Consider the following 22,120-nt stretch of genomic DNA (forward strand, 5'->3'; position numbering starts at 1 on the left):
AGTGAACTTCTAAGTAATTCCCCGTATCTGTTCAATTGTGTTTGATCAGTAATTTTAAAGGGAAGCGTTCTACTTGGCCCTATAGTTCTGCCATAGAACTTCCACAATCCTACTTCAATAAAACTTCACAATATCACAACGTTGACCCCACTGAGTCCCACAACTGAAGGAGAACAGCTGGAAAACCTTGCTTGCTTGTTGAGTGTCTATCATGAGTTTGCTTCTCTACAGCCCAGTGTTAGCTGTGCTGCAGATGGTAGAGAGAAGAGAGGGAGCCATTCATTTGATAGCTAGAAATAGCGGGGCGTAAACTCCATTTAACTGATGCGGCTCCTAACAGTTGAATGATTCCATATACAGCACTATACAAGAGTGACATTTATAAACAACCGCCCGGGGGGCAACCGCCTCATTGAGTCATTGTCTGGCCCGGCCAGGAGGCAGTGTGGTTGACAGACTAATTAAACGATTGCACTGTGAACACAGTGCCGTTCCGTACTCAAAACGAGCACCGCTACTTCCCGTTAGCGGAAACTGCAGCATGGTCGGAAATTCGTCATCAACCTGAGTCCGTTTCGTCGACCGAAGCAGTGTTGACAATTTGTTGTTCCTTAACACATTTTGACCAAAAAAGTACCTAATCATGGCTATGCAAGCAGCGAAACGAGCTAACGTAAGTTATATTATATCAAGTTCTGGGTAGAAATGAAAGTTGCCTAGCTAGCTTGCGCGTATCTACAGTAATAAAATAACGTTAGCCATTTAGCTACCACTATCGCTAGCAATCAATTTGAGCTTGTACGTAGCGAGCTAAACCAGATTTCATGTCTTGCTGCGTTTGTGACTGTAATGAAAGTTAGCTGGACAACTAGCTTCTCAACTAGGGGTCAGTCAGATGTTTGTTTCATTGACTACTTATGTTGATACCCACGTGCGATAGTATAAGTGTTTATGTATTCGTTCGATAGCTAGCTAACATAGGCAACGGTATTAACTTGACTTGGCTTCAAATATAAGAATCTCATCAACTGCTCGTTTTCTCTCCCTGCCCTGCAGATACGATTACCCCCAGAGGTCAACAGAATACTTTACATAAGGAATCTGCCCTACAAGATTACAGCCGAAGAAATGTACGACATCTTTGGGAAATATGGACCAATACGTCAGATTAGAACGTAAGTATTAATTGTATGTGGAAAGCCCACGTCTGCCCTACACCAAAGGGATCCTATGTCAATGTGTGGATCTCATCCATGTCATATCTTGTAGTGATGCAAGTTTATTATGTCCTGTTTTTCAGTGGTAATACCCCAGAATCAAGAGGGACCGCATACGTGGTCTACGAGGACATCTTTGACGCCAAGAACGCCTGCGATCACCTGTCTGGATTCAACGTCTGCAACAGATATCTTGTGGTGTTGTACTATAATGCCAACAGGGTACGTGTTATTAGATCAATAAAGCATAGGAGAAATGCAGCGTCCCAGTTCTCACCCAGGTTACCCTGAAGTATGCATTTGTGCCAAATATATTTAAGAGCAAAGGATTGGTGTAACCATGGGCATAATCACCAATCCATTCCCATTTAAATCCATGCTGGAGAAAATGGGACGCAGGCACATCTTGCTCATACTTGTGTTGAATACATAGTCAAATACTAATGGTGTGGTTGATTCAGTTTGCCCATAACTGTGAACTCCAAGCTAAATCATGTGCTCTTCATATACTTTGACTTATGTATTTGATCCAGGTCTGATCGAGTAATAATTTCAATAGGCACGTCCCTAGGAGTAACATTCAGACATAGCCAGGTTATTGGCTTCATTATAGGTTTATAAGAGCCTCATCAAGCCCACTCCTCGACATAAAAGCACCTTTTCCATAGAAAATAATTAAGTCTAGTATTTCACTTAACCTGAGTCTGAAAAACTGGCCCATATAGTTTATTATGATATATTATATTTTGAACACCTTGAATGTTGAGACAAAGTCAGAATTCCCTGTTTGGGGCTGGAGCCTGAGCCTGAAAGTGAGAGTAAATATCAACGGTGTACTAACAGTAATCATTCATTTTGTGTTTTTCTAAGTATATTATTTTTTATCATTGTCTCTCTCAGGCTTTCCAGAAAATGGACACCAAGAAGAAGGAGGAACAGCTGAAGCTTCTAAAGGAGAAATATGGCATCAACACGGACCCACCAAAGTAGCCGTCTGGAAGATCACCCTGTTCCTTTGTTCTTCTTTACCAGAATATGCATTTTTGGCATCTGTACATTTCACTTCTTACTTGTTGTAAGCCAACGATGCTTGGTGATACGATTTTACCGAAATGTGCATTCGTGTAGATTTAGGAAAAACTCAATTGAACAGTATTGTTAATCATTATTGAAAAACTCAATTGAACATTCGTTAATGATTATTGTTCGTCCTATTGCTAAATTAAACTGAGATTTTATGTTTTGTCATTTGGGCAGGCCTAACTTTCTCATTATTAAGTACTCAAGGGTGAATATTCTGTCTGGATAAATTCCCAGCATATGGGTATTTTTGTACTGAATGCAATCTGGTAGATGTATTTCACAGCATTTGTCTTTTTTCTTTTTCTTTTTTTAAGAAGCGTTTGTGTCTGCAATGGTTTATTCCATGCTGTTTTTCAGAGAAAAGTGTATGACAGTGTGTAATCTATGCTGTCAGTTGATTACATTTTTACCTCACTTTTTAGAGTGTAAAATAAGTTGTCTTTTCTGTAAAATAAATGCTCTCCACTAAAACTGTCTGGCTGTCTCGCTGTTGTATGAATTTAGTTCAGTTAAAACATTGTTCTCTTTACGAACCCATTGATGTCAACAGTAATTTATGCACTGTAGTGGTAAAGGCATGGGTCATGGTCACCTCAAAGACAGGCACACAGTTTTGTCTGCAGCATTGCTTGTACTGTAATGTCATATTGTCAGATGTTATAGATGGACACCATAAATGCCATAGACTACAGCCTATAGAACTAGACATACAAGGTATAGACTATTAAGAGTTCAGGGGTTGCTGTAGATTAAACAGTCTTTGCTATTGTCTTTAATGTCTTTAGAACTCGGATAGTGAGAGTCTGCCTTATCTCGCCCAAGACATCTTCATGTGGACTACAGCCAAATCCACATTAATGGACCAGAACCAGCCCATTGGAAAGAGGCTTGTTAAAGGGCTCGTTAAAGAGATGCTACAGGATTTGTGTAGCTAATTCTTTACATCAAATGAGGCTTAAGTGTTGGCTGTAATGTTAATGTTGTTTTCTTATCTCATTAGATGATACAGTCCTTAGTTTAAGGCCAACAAACTTTTGTTCATGGTAGTGGGGAGGTGCCCCCCTCTGTCCAATCAGGTCATTTATAGACAATTATCAGGAACCAGTTTGTGTGTGTCTGTGAGTGTGTGTTCAAGAGTCTGTCTTTTCTTTGTCTGCTTGAAACTATTCCACTCACACAGCATATTGCTGACATAAGTGACCCCTGGTGGTCATATATAAATACAGCATGCAGTCCCAACCCTGTACTATACAGAAACTCAATTTATGAATGTAACCTGCCTCACTGTCATAATGTACCAGCACATTTCCATTCACACCTTCAGAGAACAGCCCATAGAGTTATTTTATTAGTTTAAATCACAACACAAGGAGTAGTGCAGCCATGTCATCGGGGACACAATACATGCTACATGTACAAAAGAATCCTTTTACACGGTTGCCATTGCTTACATTTGGTATATCTGATAATAATCATAATAATCATAATCATAATAATAACAATAATAATGATAATAATACCGTTTTTTTTTAAGTATAAACATTTCTGGGCAAAGATGTTCATGTAAAGTTCAGACTACAAACTGACAGTCTAACCTCTTGAGGAACGGTGGTGATGGATTTGGTCTTGGCATCGCAGTATTGTTGAATATGAATATCACTCGTAGATTACTCCTCCGAAATGCCCAGTTGGCTCATAAAACAAATGGGTTAGTTTACCAAATTGCAAGAGTATAGTATCTATACAGGCAGGATCTGCAGTGCACGTCTTAAACGAACATGTACTAGCAATCAGGGGGAATTACTTTATAATATCCAGTCAGGACTGGGATCTCAGGCTATTATTTCCAAGCTGTGGGTTGGTTGCTACTGCACACGTGTGAACAGGGATGATGAGCTAATATACAGTTTGTATGCTTCAGTATGTGAGAGCGGGGAATAAAAAAGTAGAAAAAGTTCAATCAATAAGAGGAGCGCAAGGTTACACTTTGGGACAAACTGGATAGCGTACCAAAACACATGGCTTGAAGGGTTATAGTAATCCTCTTGGTACAATTGATAAGGAATGGCGTTCACTAGTTCTTTCAACACATTGGTCTTTACAGTCATGTTGTTAAAGTTAAACTGAGAGAGACAAACAGTGAAGTAACAATCCGTGTCTAAAACACAATGTTGCACGGCCTTATTCCACGTCCCCCTGACACTGGATGAGAGGAACTTCAACACATTGATATGCAACACGTGTTTTCATTGAAGAAATGGAGTGATGGCATCGGCTATAGTTATTGGATAAAACACACTTCAAACTCTCCGGACAGCTTTTTACAACCTCTCATTGGTTACGCCTCAGAGAATGGTTCTCCAGACAATACTGATGATGGTACTTTTTTTTTCTTAGTTTTTCATTAATTTTAGGCTGTTCATACTGTTGGTTTTGTTGTTGTTAAATATGCCACATTCAATATTTCCTCATTCAAAAGGTGTTTATGAGATGGTAGATTTCCACTAGGGGGTCGGCAGGGAGTTTTTTTAGCGACTTACTACTATTATCTACAAGGTAACATGCTTGCACGGGTACAGCAGTCCAAAAAATGTCTTGACAAATCACAAAAAATACATCCCATACGACAATAGTACTTGTAGAAGGACCTACTGTTATATGATTTTCCTAGTTCAGTAGTTATTTTAGGTTAACTGTTTCACTGCAATTCATTGATAAGGCTTTGTCTTAGTTTAATCTTACAGGATGCAAAATGAGGAGATTATTTGTAAGGCAAAACCTAAAGGCATGCAAAATAACTACATTTATATTAGTCACCGACAGTACAAGCACGTTTTGGAAGGAAAAGTCAGATGAATACGAATCCATCTCTTCATCCATCCAGATCTAATCTTCTTAAGAATGGATACATGGTTAACTAGAGACAGTTAGGTTACCATAGGAATTTGGTTTGGTTGACATTACTCAATATATGAAACACACAGCTAGCGTCAGTAAACTTGAACAATAAATAGTAGCGTAATTCAACAAAGCACATCACTGATGCGCAGGCTCCGGTGGAATGAGACTGTATGGAAAATACTTTGCACACTTCACATTTTGGCAGTTGATTTTTAAATAATTTCAATATATATATTCATATTTATATATCTATATATATTTGTGCGTGGTGTGAATATGTACTGTGTGTGTGCGCTCACACACGGGTGTGTGTGTGTGTGTGTGTGTATGTGTGTGTGTCTGTGTGTGTGTGTGTGTGTGTGCGTGCGCTCACACACAAAGGTGTGTGTGTGTGTGTGTGTGTACGTGTGTGTGTGTGTGTGTGTGAGTGTATCTTCATGGTGTGTGTCTGTCTCCCTGTGTATGTACGAAGGTCGTTAGTGTAAATCTTTTTTTTTTAGCAAATAACATTCTCATGCACACGAGTGTTTCAAACACAAGAAGCGGATCCATTGAAAGGTAGTCCAAGCATATTTTTTTCAGTGGAAATAGCTGCAAACTGAATGGAACATTAATTTTCCTCCGTGCAGTCCGTGGCGGCAGGCGATCTCCCAGGCCGCCTATTTCTGGAGGTCACACTGCAGCAGTAATACAATGGAGGGGTCGCTCTTGGCCGCCTCTTTGAACTCCTCCAGCGAGATCTGGTCGTCGTTGTTCTTATCCATCTTACTGAAGATCTTGTCCACCCGCTGCTCTGGCGTCAGGCCGTCCTCATTCATCTTCATCATGATCACAGTCCCCACCATCTTGTAGATTGCCTTCACAGAGAGAGAGAGAGAGGGAGGGACAGGGGAGGAAAGAATGAGAGATCGTCATCGTTATCCAGAAAACACAAGGATTTAGGTCACACACACACACACAGACAGACAGAGACACACAGACAGAGACACACAGACAGAGACACACACACACAGACAGAGACACAGACAGAGACACACAGACAGACAGACACACACACACACACACACACACACACACACACACACACAGACAGACAGAGACACACAGACAGAGACACACAGACAGAGACACACACGGTCGCACGCACGCACGCATGCACGCACACACCAACACACTCACGCACGCATGCACGCACACACACACACACACACACACACACACACACACACACACACACACACACAACCATGAGCTCTTGATACCTCAATGATCTCTAGCATCTCTACTCGTGTGATTTTGCCGTCTCCGTCGAGGTCATACATGTTGAAAGCCCAGTTGAGTTTCTGCTCAAAGCTGCCCCGTGATGTGATTGACAGGGCGCAGATAAACTCTCTAAAGTCGATGGTTCCATCCCCGTTCTTGTCAAAGGTTCTAAACGCATGCTGGGCAAACTTCGACGCATCTCCATAGGGGAAGAACTGAAACAGAGAAGAGAAGAAGAGATCCATGGTGTCAATTTAAAAGGAAAGCAAGTTCATCAATAATATCACATATAGCTATGCTTTTCATATGATTTTCATAGCACCAGACATCATTTAAATTCCCATCGTATTTTACTGGGTGTCAAGCACTGTGTGTGTGTGTGTGTGTGTGTGTGTGCGTGCGCGTGCATGTGCTCGTGCCTGTACGTGTGTGTGTACACAGCTCTGTGTACATGTGTGTGTCTGACGCTCAGTGTGTGTGACACCAGCCTGAGGCGTGTTTATGGAGATCCAGCAATGGGCTGCAATGCGGACCTAAGCTTTGTAGTCTGTCGGAGTGAGAGGAGAGGAGAGGAGAGGAGAGGAGAGGAGAGGACAGGAGAGGAGAGGAGAGGAAAGGAAAGGAGCGAGCAGGGAGTGTCATTCATCTTCAGAGGAACATCACAGCGCTTGAACACCATTATGCTCTCAGACACAGAGTGCATCATTTCCACCCATCAAGTTTAACAGCGCCTGTCCACTTTAAAGTCCCTCTGAATTCATATCTTCGAGAAAATAAGAACAGACGCAAACCTGATGGGCATTCTAATTGAATCCTGCTACTATATAGACATCCCACAACAATCCTAGTCACATGAAATTCAAGGACACGCAAACAAATAATTCTTATTTTCGTCGTTTTTATACAAAATCTATGACAAAAGACTCACATCTTTGAGAAGCAGTTGGTTGTTGAAGATCAAACCCCACACCTCTCTGCCTGTCCTATTCAAACTGTGATGTTACGATGGAGAGGGAGCTAATGTGAGAGCTATCCAGAGTAAGATTCCCAACAAACTCATCACAAATTAAAGAAATAATATTGTACTTGAAAAAGATAGTTAAGAGGATAGATCTGATTAGCCTCTACACCATTCAGATACATAACAAGCTGCTCAGTGAATCAGCAGAGGCCAGGCTCATTGTAACGCATGGAATAGAATGAGGAATGGTATCAAACACACAGAATAGAATGAGGAATGGTATCAAACACACAGAAAAGAATGAGGAATGGTATCAAACACACGGAATGGAATGAGGAATGGTATCAAACACACGGAACAGAATGAGGAATGGTATCAAACACACGGAATAGAATGAGGAATGGTATCAAACACACAGAATAGAATGAGGAATGGTATCAAACACACGGAATAGAATGAGGAATGGTATCAAACACACAGAATGGAATGAGGAATGGTATCAAACATGCGTTGATACCATTCCTGATTCCATTCCATGCATTACAATGAGCCCGTCCTCCGATTTCTGCCTCCACCAGCCTCCCCTGCAGTGAATGGTGAATAAACACTGTCGTCTGCAGTTATACCATCCTATGCACGAGCCATCGCAGGCCCTGAGCGTAACCGCGTAACCATGGACAACAGGGCAGAGGTTAATGAGTGAATATAAAGAGGCTCCATGTATTAAATGATGAGGTCCTGTTGGAACAGTAATCTAGAAGAGAGGTTTCCGAGGGAGGTTTCCACAGAGAACCACAGCTATTCATTAGAGTTGACCTTCCACTTGCCCTCCCTGATAGGAAGAACAAAAGGGGGGCGCGTAATATGAGCCCTGGTCTGCTCCCAGAAGACACAAAGCCAAATGGGGATGTGCCAAATTATTAATTTCACTTCTAATTGCTGCTTGCTGGTTTTGTAACAAATAATAATGTCTCACACGTAAACACAAAACTCATTGCCTCACACATTGTGTTGTTTTGTTCCTTGTTTTTGAAACAAGGAACAAGGACACACCCTCTGTCTGGAGTCTGGACAGTGAAGAGTGAAAGGCTGTGAATTCTTAATGCAAATGAAGGCAAATGAAACGGGGGGACTGCAGAGGGACAGTCTGCCACTGTCCCTCTGCAATAAGGTCCCACCCATCAAATTCTGCTGCAGTGGCAAACTGATCAGACTGCAGTTAAAAGTTGAAGGGGAAGAAAGAGAGAGAAGGATTAAGGAATGGGTGAGAAGTAGAGAGAGGGGGGGGAGAAGATAGAGAGGCCTTGGGAGAGAGAGAGAATAAACAAGAGAGAGAGAGAGAGAGAGAGAATGTGTGTGTATAAGAGAGAGAGGGATTGAGTGAAAGAAATAGACAGAGAGGGAAAACGCGAGGGAGTGATAGGAAATAGACAGAGAGAGAGAAAACGAGAGAGAGAGTGAGAGAAAGCGCACGAGAGAGAGAGAGCGAGAGAGGGCTGCTGGGACCCGCTCTTCTGTTCTGACAGAGCCCACAGCTCTCCTCAGTGTAACAGACCCGAAGGCCCAGCCTGTGTGACCCTGGCAGGATGTAAAGCACACTGTGATGCAGCATGCGCAAATGCAAAGTGACTCTCTCATGGGGCCGTCCTGCTGCTCCATATGGCCCAGCCTGACTGATACAGGCATTGGCACTGGGACTTCAGTGGGACTAAAAAGAACATAATGAAAAGTCCTGGAGAAGTGGAGGGAGAGAGAGAGGGGGGGGGGGAGAGAGAGGGGGGGGAGAGAGAGAGAGAAAGAGAGAGAGGGGTGGGAGAGACAGAGACAGAGAGACTGCTGTGCCTGGAGAACCGAAGGGAAAGAGAGAGTGAGAGCAAAAAGAGAAAGAGAGAGAGAGACTCTGCTGTGCCTGTGCTTCTACCTCTGCCTATTCCTCCGTGACATTCTGGCATGTTATGAAACACTTTGTTATGTAAAAGCCGGGAGAAAAGTGGGCCAGGATGATGAGACTGTACAATTCCTCTTTCAAGATTTTTTTTTTTACTCACTTGACTTCATCTGATGCTTCCCCTCCCTCCCTGTCCTAATCTTACACAGATGCAATAATACATTGGTCAGAATATGTGAGAAATACATAGAGAATTAAGGTGAGGCAACACTGCCAAAGCATTTCATGAATATAAAAATCCCCTCTCAATAAATCACCAGATGATATATTATTATGATTTAACATATACACGCACTTTATTAGGAACACTATACTAATACTGGGTAGGGCCTCCCTTTTCTCTCAAAACAGCCTCAATTATTTGTGGTATTGACTCCACAAGATGTTGGAAACATTCCTTTGAGATTCTGGTCCGTGATGACATGAATGCATCACACAATTCCTGCAGATTTTTTAGGTGGACTTTCAAGCTGTGAATCTCCCGTTCTACCACATCCCAAAGGTGTTCTATAGGATTCAGATCCGGTGACTGGGAAGGCCACTGAAGAACACTGAACTCATTGTCATGTTCATGAAACCAGTTTGAGACGACTTTTGCTTTGTGACATGGTGCATTATCATGTTGGAAATAGCCATTAGAAGATGGGTAAATTGCGGCCGTGAAGGGACGCACATGGTCAGCAACAATACTCAAATAGGCTGTGACATTCAAGTGACGATTGATTGGTATTAATGGGCCCAAAGTGTGCTAAGAAAACATTCCCCACACCATTACACCAATCACCCCCCCCCCCCTTATAATGGCCTGAGAATTACAGTATAAGTATGAGTGATTCTATGCCCCTGCCTTTCCTTGGAACCTCTTTAGTGTTTAGGGACAAACATTAGCATCCAAATATGTCTGTTTATTAGCATTTGAAGCGGCTATCAGGCAGACTGCCAGTCACGTCCTAGCAGGGGAGCAGTGGCCCAGGTCCAGTCAGCTAGCCACAGCTGGTCTAATAAACGCTGATGTCAGAGATGAACAGTGCAGTGGTGAGCGATGTCCAGTGCCCAGCCAAGAGCCCTCCAGATACAACCCAAATAACCCACCACTAAGTGGAACATAAATGCCTTCATAATCAGACCACAAGCTGCCACCTCGCCCAGGCCAAGAGATGGAGGGAGAGAGAGAGAGGGAGGGGGAGGGAAGGGAGGGGTAGACAGAGAGAAAAAGAAAGAGAGAGGAAGAGAGAGAGAGAGAGAGAGAAGAAGAAGAGAGAGGGAGAGAGAGAGATAGAGGGGCCAAGAGACCTGGCTGTAGACAACACATTAACTACGTGGTCACACTTTTAATGGGGGCCATTTCACACCACCGTAACAGCAGCGACCATAATTAGGCTCAGGAAAAGATGGGTTACGCAAGCAGAATGAAAACAAAGTGTTCCATAATGCATCAGTCTGCACAGTCGGCAACCCTCTCATAACTAAAATCATATAAGTGGACATCCTGTCTCTTATAAGCTCTTACTAAAACTGGATGCAGTCATGCTGTTATTTTAGCAAAAAGCTTCCCCAAAGATGATAAAAAGGTACGGGGTGACAACAAGGTTTAAGCTGTAATACAGACACAACTCTTTATTGGTCCATTGATGATTCCTCTCTGCTTGTTCTCTTTATGTATCCCATCCTGTCAGTGAACTGATGGTATTGGTTTTGACTGTTTTTCCTGCCTAGTGCCCTGGATTAACCTTGTCTATTCCCTGTTGTTGCAAAAACAACATCAAATGAACACAAATTAATAATAAAACCCTTAGGGGGAAATTATTTTGTATATGCTTGTCTATTTGTTCTATACGTATACACCTCCATCTTGTCTGGCGATTCAACCTTGGCACTCACAGTCCTACTAGATTAGCAACACTGTTTGCTGTCAGCTGATGACACACAGGACAAGGCCTGCCCAAATGGAGGCCCTCTCTCCTATAACCACGACCCCCACTGAGTGATAATGCACACAGGACCAGCCCATAATGCCTGTGTTGGACCGCTGCCATGGTAACACTCTCCCCGCTCCCCTCCCTAAGGTGAATGGGTGGCTGGCTCAATGTCTGCACAGTATAGATGTTTCAATATGACATACTAACTCAATGAATGTATGAAGTTGTTACCTGCAGTGTTGTCAAACAAAACCTTCCATAACACAGGTTATGGAAAGATTTACAGTTCAATATCTGTCATATAAAAAACTGCCTGGAGAATGCATTATGTATAAGTATTAGAAAACAATGGTAAAAGCCAAGCTGAACATTCGCCACTCTCATTCACATAAACCACAAACCCCAAAACACAATAGCATGAAAGGACGAATTTGTTTTTAATCCTGCTCCTCACTGACATGAATCATGCATGAATAATGCTTTATGTTTTATGCAACTTTCCAAAAAACAACAGATGCAGTTAAGCCTATTTTAAGACTAAAAGAGTGGCACAAGCAAGACCTTGGGTAAAAAAACAACAGAGAGAGAGAGAGAGAGGGGGGGGGGGGGGGGGGGCGCTGTCACTGTGTCACTGCATATGCCTATTCTACCTTGTGCTGCCAAAGCATTGCTCAAAGACGCTTGTTCGCCCAGCATAAAGGGGCTGCTGAGAGCATGCATAATCCATCTATTGGGTGTTTCAAGTTTGTGCGACTCGACCTGAGCAGAGTTCTGAGAAGCTCTGTGAACTCTTACGTAAATCCTCAGTGACATGGAAGGCGAGAGCAAGCCAGCGAGCCAGCTAGCACGCAGCAGCGCAGCAACGCAGCCTTTGCAGCTCCAGGGCTCTTTACGAGGTTATAAAACACACCGAACCAAACGCAATGTGTCTCCAGCCACTCAGCGGCCTCGCCAATTGCATTCTTAATCTTTTACTAATCATCCTCAGAGGACATATGCACCGCATCGTCATGGCAAAATGAACAGCTTACTGGCCCCCCCCTGGTTTGCGAGCCGAGGGTGAACAGTATCTCAGCAGTAAAGCAGGCAGCTCATACAAGCACTCAAAGTAGTAGCCACCGTGACTGAAACGTAGAAATCCAGTAAGATGATTATAGCTTAGAAAACAGTTGGTACATGACAGACACTCCAAATCACGGAGGGAGGATAGGGGAGACGAGTGGAGATCAGTGGATGGAATCTAAACTCAGTAGGATAATATAAGAATCAAACTGTGACCATGCATGTGTATGACCTTTGCCCAAGGTCTGTTAAGATCGTTCCGGTCTAGAGAAATTAGACCCTGATTCTGGTAGGTAGACAATCACCAAGACTTGGAAGAGAGGTCGCTTCATGAGATAATACACCAGTGTCTATCAGAGGGTACCACCACTTTCCATGCTGATTTGGTTACTCTGTTTCCCCATGTGCCTTCATTTTGGGTTTGAGGATTAGAAACGATCTATATCCAGCATCTTCTCTGCATCACAATGACAGTGTATATCGTGAACAGCCAGCAGAGGGGGCTATAGAGAGTGGAAGGGGAGGCCGGGGCGATCCAAAGTGCTTGTCTCTGACTCAGCGTTAGCTGGCAGGTAGACCTGGGGGCTGCCCTAGTGTCCACGATCCTTGAGCTCAGTTTTGCTCACCGCCACTGCTCTATCCTCTATGACCTCATTACACACACACACACACACACACACACACGCACACGCACACGCAGACACACACACACACACACACACACACACACACACACACACACACACACACACACACACACACACACACACACACACTCATCTCCCTCCTTCCAACTCATCTCCCTCTCCCTCAGGGAATAGGGACCTGTGTGTAGTTGTAACCGTGTGTGCGTGTGTGTGTCTGTGCATGTGTGCGTGTGTGTGTGTGCGTGCATGTGTGCTTCCAATCCAAATGTTAGCTTCATTCTATTCATAAACAGCCCTTCTTTGAGGCAGACTCAATTGATTGCCTTCATAATACATAATGATTACAACAGATCCTCCTCATGTCTCCTTTCATTGTTAAAAGCGCACCATGTGTAATTGTTGACAAGGAGCTCCGTAATTAGCTGGAACACTACTTTGTTATGTAGTGTATTACCCGGTAGAGTTCACCCCATCATCCTCGTTGTTGTAGCCTCTCCTCCCTCTCGGTGTCTGTGCTGCAGTCGGAGGAGCGATGGGCATGTTGCCCTTTCCCTAGTGATTGAATTAGATGGGCAGTTCGCCTGCGGGATAATTGGGCCTGGCTGGCACAACCCTCCACCCGAACCCCCCTCCACCCCCGCCCCCCCGACCCTCCCGACTCTCTCTGCTGCTACAGTCCCAGGCACAGTTATATAAATGTTTTTTTAGCTCGTCTCAAGTGGGCATGTAGCAAAACAAACTTTGACAGGCAAATATATGAATTTATGTATATATATATATATTTATGTATATATGATGTTTGCTATATTTTTTCATGAGCAGCATATTGACAGGCAATATATCATCCAAGGATATAGTTTTGGACTTCATTTGGATGAATTCACTCCCAGTGCCAATGTTTGATCTTGCATTGGCTTGCCTTGATTATTGTCTAATTGTAAAGCAAAGGGATGTTTTTCAGCATGTAAGTCAATGCAGCCTGATTTTCATCACACATTCTGTGCTTTAGGGTGTGACATCTCAAGTTTGTGATTAAAAGCCACTTTCATAACTATCATCATCATCATAACCACATATTTATTACCATATTACAATAACGTTGCTAATAAAGTTCCAAACCAGCTCGGATTGAAAAACAACAATTACAAAGTCAATTGAACAATGCAGTCAAGCAGCCCTTATTGGAGAAAATGTAATGACAACAATCTTATGGTAATGGCATGATAAATAGCTATACAGTAAGTAGCAGAATAATTATTACTTTCTTTTCATGTCCTCCAATAAGGGGAGGGTTGGGGTAGGTGAACAAACTAATAATAATAAAACATAAAAAGTTACTAGAAATGATGCAAGCAATGCAAACTTCTAATTCTATCTACTCATTTCAAAACTGATCTGCCCCTAAAAAACCACTGTTTTGGGAATCAGGGCTTCCAAGCAGACCTCCAGTAAATGTGATGCTTTGTTGCAGTCAGACAAATTATGCAGCCTCATCCCAGCCACAGCCACATCCTCATCCCAGCCACAGCCACATCCTCATCCCAGCCACAGCCACAGGCCTAGCCTGAACCTGGTCCCCAGCCACAATGTCAGCCACAGAATAAACCAAAGTGAACCTAAGCCCCAGCCTCTGCCTCTGCCTCAGTCAATGTTACAGCATCCCAGGCCCTGGTCCCAACTCCAGCCCTGGTCTTAGTGTCTGTTACCAGCCCCAGCCCCAGCCCCAGCCCCAGCCCCAGCCCCAGCCCCAGCCCCAGCCCCAGCCACAGCTTAATCTCCAGCCCCAGCCCTAGCCATTGCCTCAGTCTCGTCCCAGCCCCAGCCCAAGCCCTAGCCCCAGCCGCCAGCCGCCAGTCGCCAGCTCCACCTCCAGCTCCACCTCCAGCTCCATCTCCGGCTCCACCTCCAGCTCCATCTCCAGCTCCATCTCCAGCCCAAGACAGCAGTCATAGATCAGAGTAGACTGGGCTCTCAGAGCTGGGTCGGTGCTATGAGAAACCTTGGGGTGACATTGGGAGAGGATAGGGGATCCGGCAGGGCGCTGTCCGCAGGCTCATCACTGGCAACATCAGAGATTCCATGTCCCAGGAAATCACATGCTCCTGGTGATGTCATCACCCTTATAGGCAGGCTGGTCTAGCCCCTCTCATTCTACTGGGAGTGGTCTGTGAGATCATCGGCTTCTGTTACTGCACACACAACAGTAGGCTTACAAAGACGTACGGTGGCTTACAGAGACGTACGGTAGCTTACAGTGACATACAGGTATTTCACAAATGCTGGGACACAATCCTCTTTAAAGAGCTATGTTAAGGAGATCAACTGCAACTGATTACTTCAGCAAACCTCTTCCTTTTCATCCTGTTTACAACATCAGATGGATATTCTTATGAGGTATTATCCAAACGGTATATCAAAGAATCCCGTAGAGAAGGACTCAAATCATTTGGCCTTACTACCCCCCTTTGTCTAGTCGGACGGATAGACTGTCACTGTAAGGGGGTGGGTGGGGGTGGGTGGGGGTGGGTGGGGGTGAGGGGCCTGAGCTTTCTCCCATGAGTCATAATCTAATAAAGGTTAACTACGAAGCACTATCGGCTGAGAATGAGATGGGCCTCCTATTGATTGCGGAAGGCCGATTTATTTCCTTTGAAAAAGACAACCTTGGGTGACATTGCCTTGATCTTTTCTCCGCAATGCTGCAGAGCTATCATTTAACCAATGGATACTTCAATTAAATTAGGGGGCTCCTAGGTCATTAGTTATTCCCTGAGCATTCCAAGGGAGGTCAGAGAGCGCCCACTTGCCAATAGGTTTAGACAGGGATGGATGTGTAGTATCCATGCATTAGCTAATGAGCTAGGCCATTGACACTGAACATGAATGCTTTGCAGTTATCTAGGATTTCAGCCTGCATATTCCTGTTTCTTTACTAATCGTATGCAACCCAAATCTTGACATGTATGAGGGTAATTACATTACAGAGAGAAAAAGGGACAGAGAAAAGTGCTGTTTACAGTCAGCTAAATATCTGCTGTATCTTCCCACAGAGCCTTGAGCCAGGTTATATTGCATACAACTTCAAGGTGTGTGCAGTATGGAAATGAATTGAAATCTCATCTTATCACTACTTATAAGAGAGTTGCCTTGACGTTTTGCCTCTATATTTATGCACCAGTCACACACAAACACACAAACACACACACACACACACACACACACACACACATACATTCACTTCTGTACAATACAAAGCATATGATGATGAAACAAGATGGGTGATGAAGAAGTGAACAATAAAGGACTGTTTTCAATTCCCTCCATGTTGTGACAGTGATGGAGCATGGCATGTGGGCCTCTGAAATGACAGCCGCTATTTTTAGAGTGCCGCAGCAAACTCCGTGCTCGGGCAGCGAGCGTAATGAGAGGGAGAGAGAGAGGAAGAGAGAGAGAGAGACACAGAAAGAGAGAGAGACAGACAGACAGAGAGACAGACAGACAGAGAGCACAGTGGGTGATGGTTTATATATGTGCCATTACGGAGGCATCAGGGGACACACGGTTCTTGCTGTGCACATGTCCCCCCTCCACACACACACACACACACACACACACACACACACACACACACACACACACACACACCCATACACACACACACACACACACAGGTGTCCACCCTCTCAGCTGGATGTAATGGCTGAATCGTCTGTACTCCAGACCTCCTATTTGCCCCGTTATCACATCAGAACATGATACAGTATCTGTCACAATGTCTCATCAGCTGTCAGTCAAACGGACGACCACATGATAAGGCTACATCTCTTGTCATATGGATTGTTGCTACCCCTCATCTCATTTGAGACATATGTTATACGTAAAAAAGGGGGTGGACGTCATTCTACGCCAGTGACAGTGTTATTGTTGACCCGCTGGGGAGTCACATCCATTACTGGATGGTTCCTGGTGTGCCCCACACACACACGCTCACACACGCTCACACACACTCGCGCACACACATGCACACACACGCTCTGAGCTAAATGCCATGCAAGCGGCGGACCAGATTCCATCCTATCCAACCAGGTCAGCTGGCTGTGTGACCAGTGTGAAGGCCAGGTTAAGGCTATAGGTTTCCATCAGTGTGATAGACAGCTGCGTTGTGGAGATACCACCGTTGGCCCATATGGTCCTGTGTGGGTGATGTCACAACAAAGCTTTCATTACAAGCCAAGGCCAATTGGCCAATAGGTACAATATCTATTCAACGAGAGCGATGAGCAGAGCAAGTATAGATTTTCTGATGTACTGATGTGAGGAGATGTACACATGGAACGTTTAAACCATAACATCATCATTATGAACATCATCTTCATCTTCCTCACGTTGAGCAAAGCACTAGCCTAGTGCTACTGAGTATGTAACCAAGATCCAAATAAAAACATAATCAGATTATAGCGTCATGGCAGTAAGGCGTATACAGTGCTGCTTGAAAGTATGTGAACCCCTTTTAGTTTTTACCATGAAATCTTTATTTATTCAGAACCAGTCTTTATCTGACATAACAGGTTTATATTTACCAATTCCATATGTTGGTTTAGAGGAAATCATGCGTGTAGTAGAACAACTAAATTATAAAGAAATTAGCAAAAATAAGTGAACCCCAAGTTGCATTGGTTAAATCAAGTAGGTAAGTAGAATCAGGTGGGTAAATATTTGGGTGCCAAATGAAGCAATCAAAGGAGAGATCTTTAGGAAAGAGTTTGGGCGGGACTCTGATAAATAGAGATAAGAACCTGGTCAGTTTTGTGTTACCCATACAGGTGAATGCAAAACACACCATGCCGAGAGGAAAGGAGATCTCAGAGGACATCAGGAAGAGGGTATGAGAGCACATCAGTCTGGGGAAGGCTGTAAAATCATCTCAACAAGATTTGAGCTCCATCAGTCCACTGTGAGGCAAATCATTTACAAATGGAGAGCATTTAACATGACAGCAACTCGGCCTAGAAGTGGACGCCCTTCCAAAATATCCCCAAGAGCCACAAGGAAAATAATAAATCAGGTAAAAGTCAACCCAAACATAACATCTAGAGATCTCAGGTAACTGCTTCAACAATAAGAAGAACACTGAATCGAAATGGCATTCGTGGGAGGGTTGCTAGGAAGAAGCCTCTGCTGTCAAAAAAGAACCAAACTGCCCGTCTTAACTTTGCCAGAGACCACCTGGACAAGCCTGAAGGTTTCTGGAAGTTTCTCTGGACAGATGATTTGATCACAATCAAAACCACTATGTTTGGCGAAAACCCAACACTGCCTACCACCAAAAGAACCTTATCCCAACAGTCAAGCATGGTGGTGGGAATGTCAAGATCTGAGGCTGCTTTTCCTCCTCTGGACCTGGACGACTCCACATCATTAAGGGAACCATGAATTTTGAGGTATACCAGGAGATTCTTGAACAGAATGTGAAGCCATCAGTCAAGGAGCTAAAGCTGGGCTGAAAATGGGTCTTCCAACAAGACAACGACCAAAAGCATTCAAGCAAATCTACCAAAGAATGGCTCAGGAGAAAGAAGATTTGTGTTTTGGATTGGCCAAGTCAAAGTTCTGACCTAAATCCAATCGAGATGCTGTGGCAGGACCTGAAGCGGGCAATTCATGCCAAACACCCCATAAACCTCACTGAATTGGCTGAGTTCTGTAAGGAGGATTGGGCAAAAATCCCTCAAAACAGATGTCAGAGACTGATTAATGGCTATACAACATGTTTACTCGCTGCTAATGGAGGTGCCACAAGCTATTGACTGAAGATTCACATATTTTTGCACACATGAAATCTGAGTTTTTATTAAATAAACCACTTTTGTTAAATAAACAATGAAAATATATAATATTTATTTATAATGTAATTTATTTGTAATGTCTTTAGTACGAATTGGGGTTCAGATAAAGATTTTCTAATATAAAATTATAATTAATTTATAATTATTTTTTATATTTTTTACATTTCCCTGTGGGGTTCACAAACTTTCAAGCAGCACTGCATGTTCTTTCCTCCAGCGCATATGTTATCCCATAAGACCAATTACTGTGTGTGTGTGTGTGTGTGTGTGTGTGTGTGTGTGTGTGTGTGTGTGTGTGTGTGTGTGTGTGTGTGTGTGTGTGTGTGTGTGTGTTTGTGTGTGTGTGTGTGTGTGTGTGTGTGTGTGTGGAAAGTTGCTTGGTTCAGCAGGAACCCATACGTCCATTACCCTGCTGTTCATCAGTGATGACACTGCTACATCATCACAACAAGGCTAAACACACAAAACGGGTTGGCTGGCCAGTCACTTAACCAACACTGTCATCATCACCTCCCAGACTGTGTGTGTGTGTGTGTGTGTGTGTGTGTGTGTGTGTGTGTGTGTGTGTGTGTGTGTGTGTCTATCAAGTTACAAACGGTTCCCAAACCGCTTAGCATGTCACTGCAAGGATGAATGAGAAATATCACACCAAAGTACAAAACTCTCAGTGAGATGTCACTGCGTTTTATCCTTACACAGATATTACATGCTACTGGAACTCAATCCTGTCACATATTCTCATTTGTCTTTAACAAACTAATTACTATAAAATCAGTACTCTTTTCTGAAGAAGTCACGTCGTTACCAATTACTGGCACTTGCTATCTGCCACACCACCAGAACAAGTTTGTGTAAACCAATGCTTAACATACTTCCGTTTATAACAAACCTATCCTAGTCCAACCACTCCTTGGGATTAGAACTCAACAGATTGCACACGCACCCTATAGAAGCCGTTGACTGTGTTCTACTGATCCATACGATCGATTCCTGGGGTTGCGTCTGGTAAAATTATCATCAGACATCATTTGCACACTTGCTAACTGAACTGAGCCAAGCCAAGAAATAGAATATACCATGTAGACAAAATATAAAATATATATATAAAATACCCAAAGACAGGTTTCCTCCCTTGAAGCCTGCAGGATGATTGCCACTACAAAAGCTGTGAAAATAATATGAGAGTGACTGAATAGGGACGAAGAGGCTACTGCTTCATTCCCCCGTTTAAACACACTTGGACTCTGGAGACTAACAAAGTTAGAGTCAATGCTGCATTTAGCACAGTTACTGAAATGGCATCTGGAAAATTGGCACAGGTGTAATGATGATGCATGCATGAATGATCCAAAGGCATGTTAAGGCCCCCGCCCCATCCCCCCCTACCGTACCACACGATCAGTGAGCAGATGTAAGTCACACACACACACACACACACACACAAACTCACACACACACACACACACACAAACACACACACACACACACACACACACACACACACACACACACACACACACACACACACAGTTCACAGGAACAATCTGTCCTGCTAATGTGAGGTCATCAATTTTTTCACTATCTGAGCCTTTGGATTTAAATAAAACTGTATCAGTGATACCCAGTTGCCAGGAAACACAATAGGATACCTCAATAAGACGATTAGCCAGCAGCAACCTACAGTCAGACCCCTGTAGAACCCGCTCTGTATGGAACCGGTTTTTCACATACAGCCTATTGGCTGTATAAAGATGGACTCCAGAGTGTACTGCTATGCTATGGATACTAATGGATTCTAAACATTTTCTAAGTCTCCATGGCAATAAAGCATTGACATTTCAAACAGTGTCTTTAGACCTCCATGCTTCTACACGTCTTATGTAATAGCCTCCATTACGTAGCGTCTCCTGAGAATACTGGGACTGAGAGAGAGTGATAAGTGGCTATATATTCACTTCCCATAAATCGCTTCCATTAGTCACTTTTGTAATGATCTATATTACAACATGCACGTATTTCAAGTCATTGAATTGAAAATTGTAGAGATTCAACTTTATATAGAAAATGAATTAATAATGAGATTAAACCTAATTTAATATGTTTCAGAATTGCATATATAATTCATTGATCTAATTGAATTCATTTTCCTTTTATAGACTTTTCCCCTCCTTATCTTCCTCAAATCATTTCACAAAAACCACTAAAGGTGCTGAGATAAATATTAGAAGAGATTATGATCTCTTGAGTCATGATCTCTGCTCTGTCGGTTCTCTGCCTGCATACAGGAAAGAACGAATAAGAGAATAATAATATAATTAATAATATTAGAATAAGAGAGGAGCATGATATATATTATATATGATGTAATATACCGCTTCTAATTGCTGTCATTTGATCACTGATCATTACAGATTAATCGCTCTGTTCCAATGTGATATAATATGTCTCTATCATTGTTACCAAGTCCCCCAAAAGAGTGCTAATTTCTTCTACTCTAGTCTACTTCATCACTACTCTTCTCTCCTCTACTCTACTCTCCTCTACTCTACTCTACTCTACTCTACTCTATCATTGCTGATGGAATAAGCAGTATGTGTATAGATCTTGGCAGAGAGACAGTGTACTACTTCCTACCTTCACATAGAGCTGTTGGAACTCGTCCAGGTTGAGTCTGCCGGTGGGGCAGTCCTTCAGGAACCCTTTGTACCACTGTTTCAGTTCATGCTCGTTAAATTCTGTGCTCTTCACCAGATCCTCCATCACTTCAGGGGTCAGCTTGCTGTTCTGTTTCCCCATTTTGTCTGCAAAAGGAATGGCACATAATTATATTAGTCTGCAGAGAATGTCATGCGATCATTTTAGAATGTCTGCAGAGAATTTCTTCCCATTATGTTCTATAAAAGCAGCAGGTCAGACTGGTCAGGCGCCACTGAAAAGCACTGTCACAAATCTAAAAAGATTTTGCAGAATCACTCGTCTGGTCTGAAAAGACAGAGAGAGAGAACTTGCTAGAGAAGCTAGTTCTACATCGCGCCTCAACACGGCCATTTCTAAAAATGACAACAATGTCAACAACACCTGGGAAAGCTTTTGAGTGGAAAATATTATCCTCAGTCAAATTAACGAGAAGCAATGTATTACTGTTTAATCCCTGTGTGTAATTACTGTATTAATTAATTACTGTGTCTAGTAGATTTAATCGCATCCAGACCAGGATGATGATGATGACTCATAGGATGAAAATTCCTAATATTGTTTGGTAGCTTAGTGGAC

At 43.1% G+C, this 22,120-nt stretch overlaps 2 protein-coding genes across 3 annotated transcripts; one reads left to right on the top strand and one right to left on the bottom strand.

The window, feature by feature from the left end:
* Positions 1–550: 550 nt before the first annotated feature.
* Positions 551–2,776, top strand: sf3b6 (splicing factor 3b, subunit 6). Its single transcript, XM_083688990.1, has 4 exons — positions 551–673; positions 1,057–1,175; positions 1,301–1,439; positions 2,118–2,776. The coding sequence occupies exons 1-4, from the start codon at positions 644–646 to the stop codon at positions 2,205–2,207; spliced, it is 378 nt and encodes a 125-aa protein (XP_083545116.1). The 5' UTR covers positions 551–643; the 3' UTR covers positions 2,208–2,776.
* A 3,084-nt stretch (positions 2,777–5,860) lies between these two features.
* vsnl1a (visinin-like 1a) lies at positions 5,861–21,643 on the bottom strand (the record flags this gene model as incomplete). Of its 2 annotated transcripts, XM_083688987.1 has the most annotated exons (3): positions 5,861–6,058; positions 6,464–6,679; positions 21,482–21,643. In XM_083688987.1, the coding sequence occupies 3 exons, from the start codon at positions 21,641–21,643 to the stop codon at positions 5,861–5,863; spliced, it is 576 nt and encodes a 191-aa protein (XP_083545113.1). The 2 variants fall into 2 exon arrangements, with proteins under 2 accessions (XP_083545113.1, XP_083545114.1); XM_083688988.1 differs by lacking the exon at positions 6,464–6,679.
* Positions 21,644–22,120: the final 477 nt, after the last annotated feature.

The sequence above is a fragment of the Argentina silus genome (genome assembly GCF_951799395.1).
Source record: "Argentina silus genome assembly, chromosome: 17".
Taxonomy (NCBI): domain Eukaryota; kingdom Metazoa; phylum Chordata; class Actinopteri; order Argentiniformes; family Argentinidae; genus Argentina; species Argentina silus.

Coding starts and splice junctions, on each gene's coding strand:
- sf3b6 (XM_083688990.1), top strand. CDS start 644: ATGGCTATGCAAGCAGCGAAACGAGCTAAC. Junction 674..1,056: donor AAGCAGCGAAACGAGCTAAC/GTAAGTTATATT, acceptor CCTGCCCTGCAG/ATACGATTACCCCCAGAGGT. Junction 1,176..1,300: donor CCAATACGTCAGATTAGAAC/GTAAGTATTAAT, acceptor CCTGTTTTTCAG/TGGTAATACCCCAGAATCAA.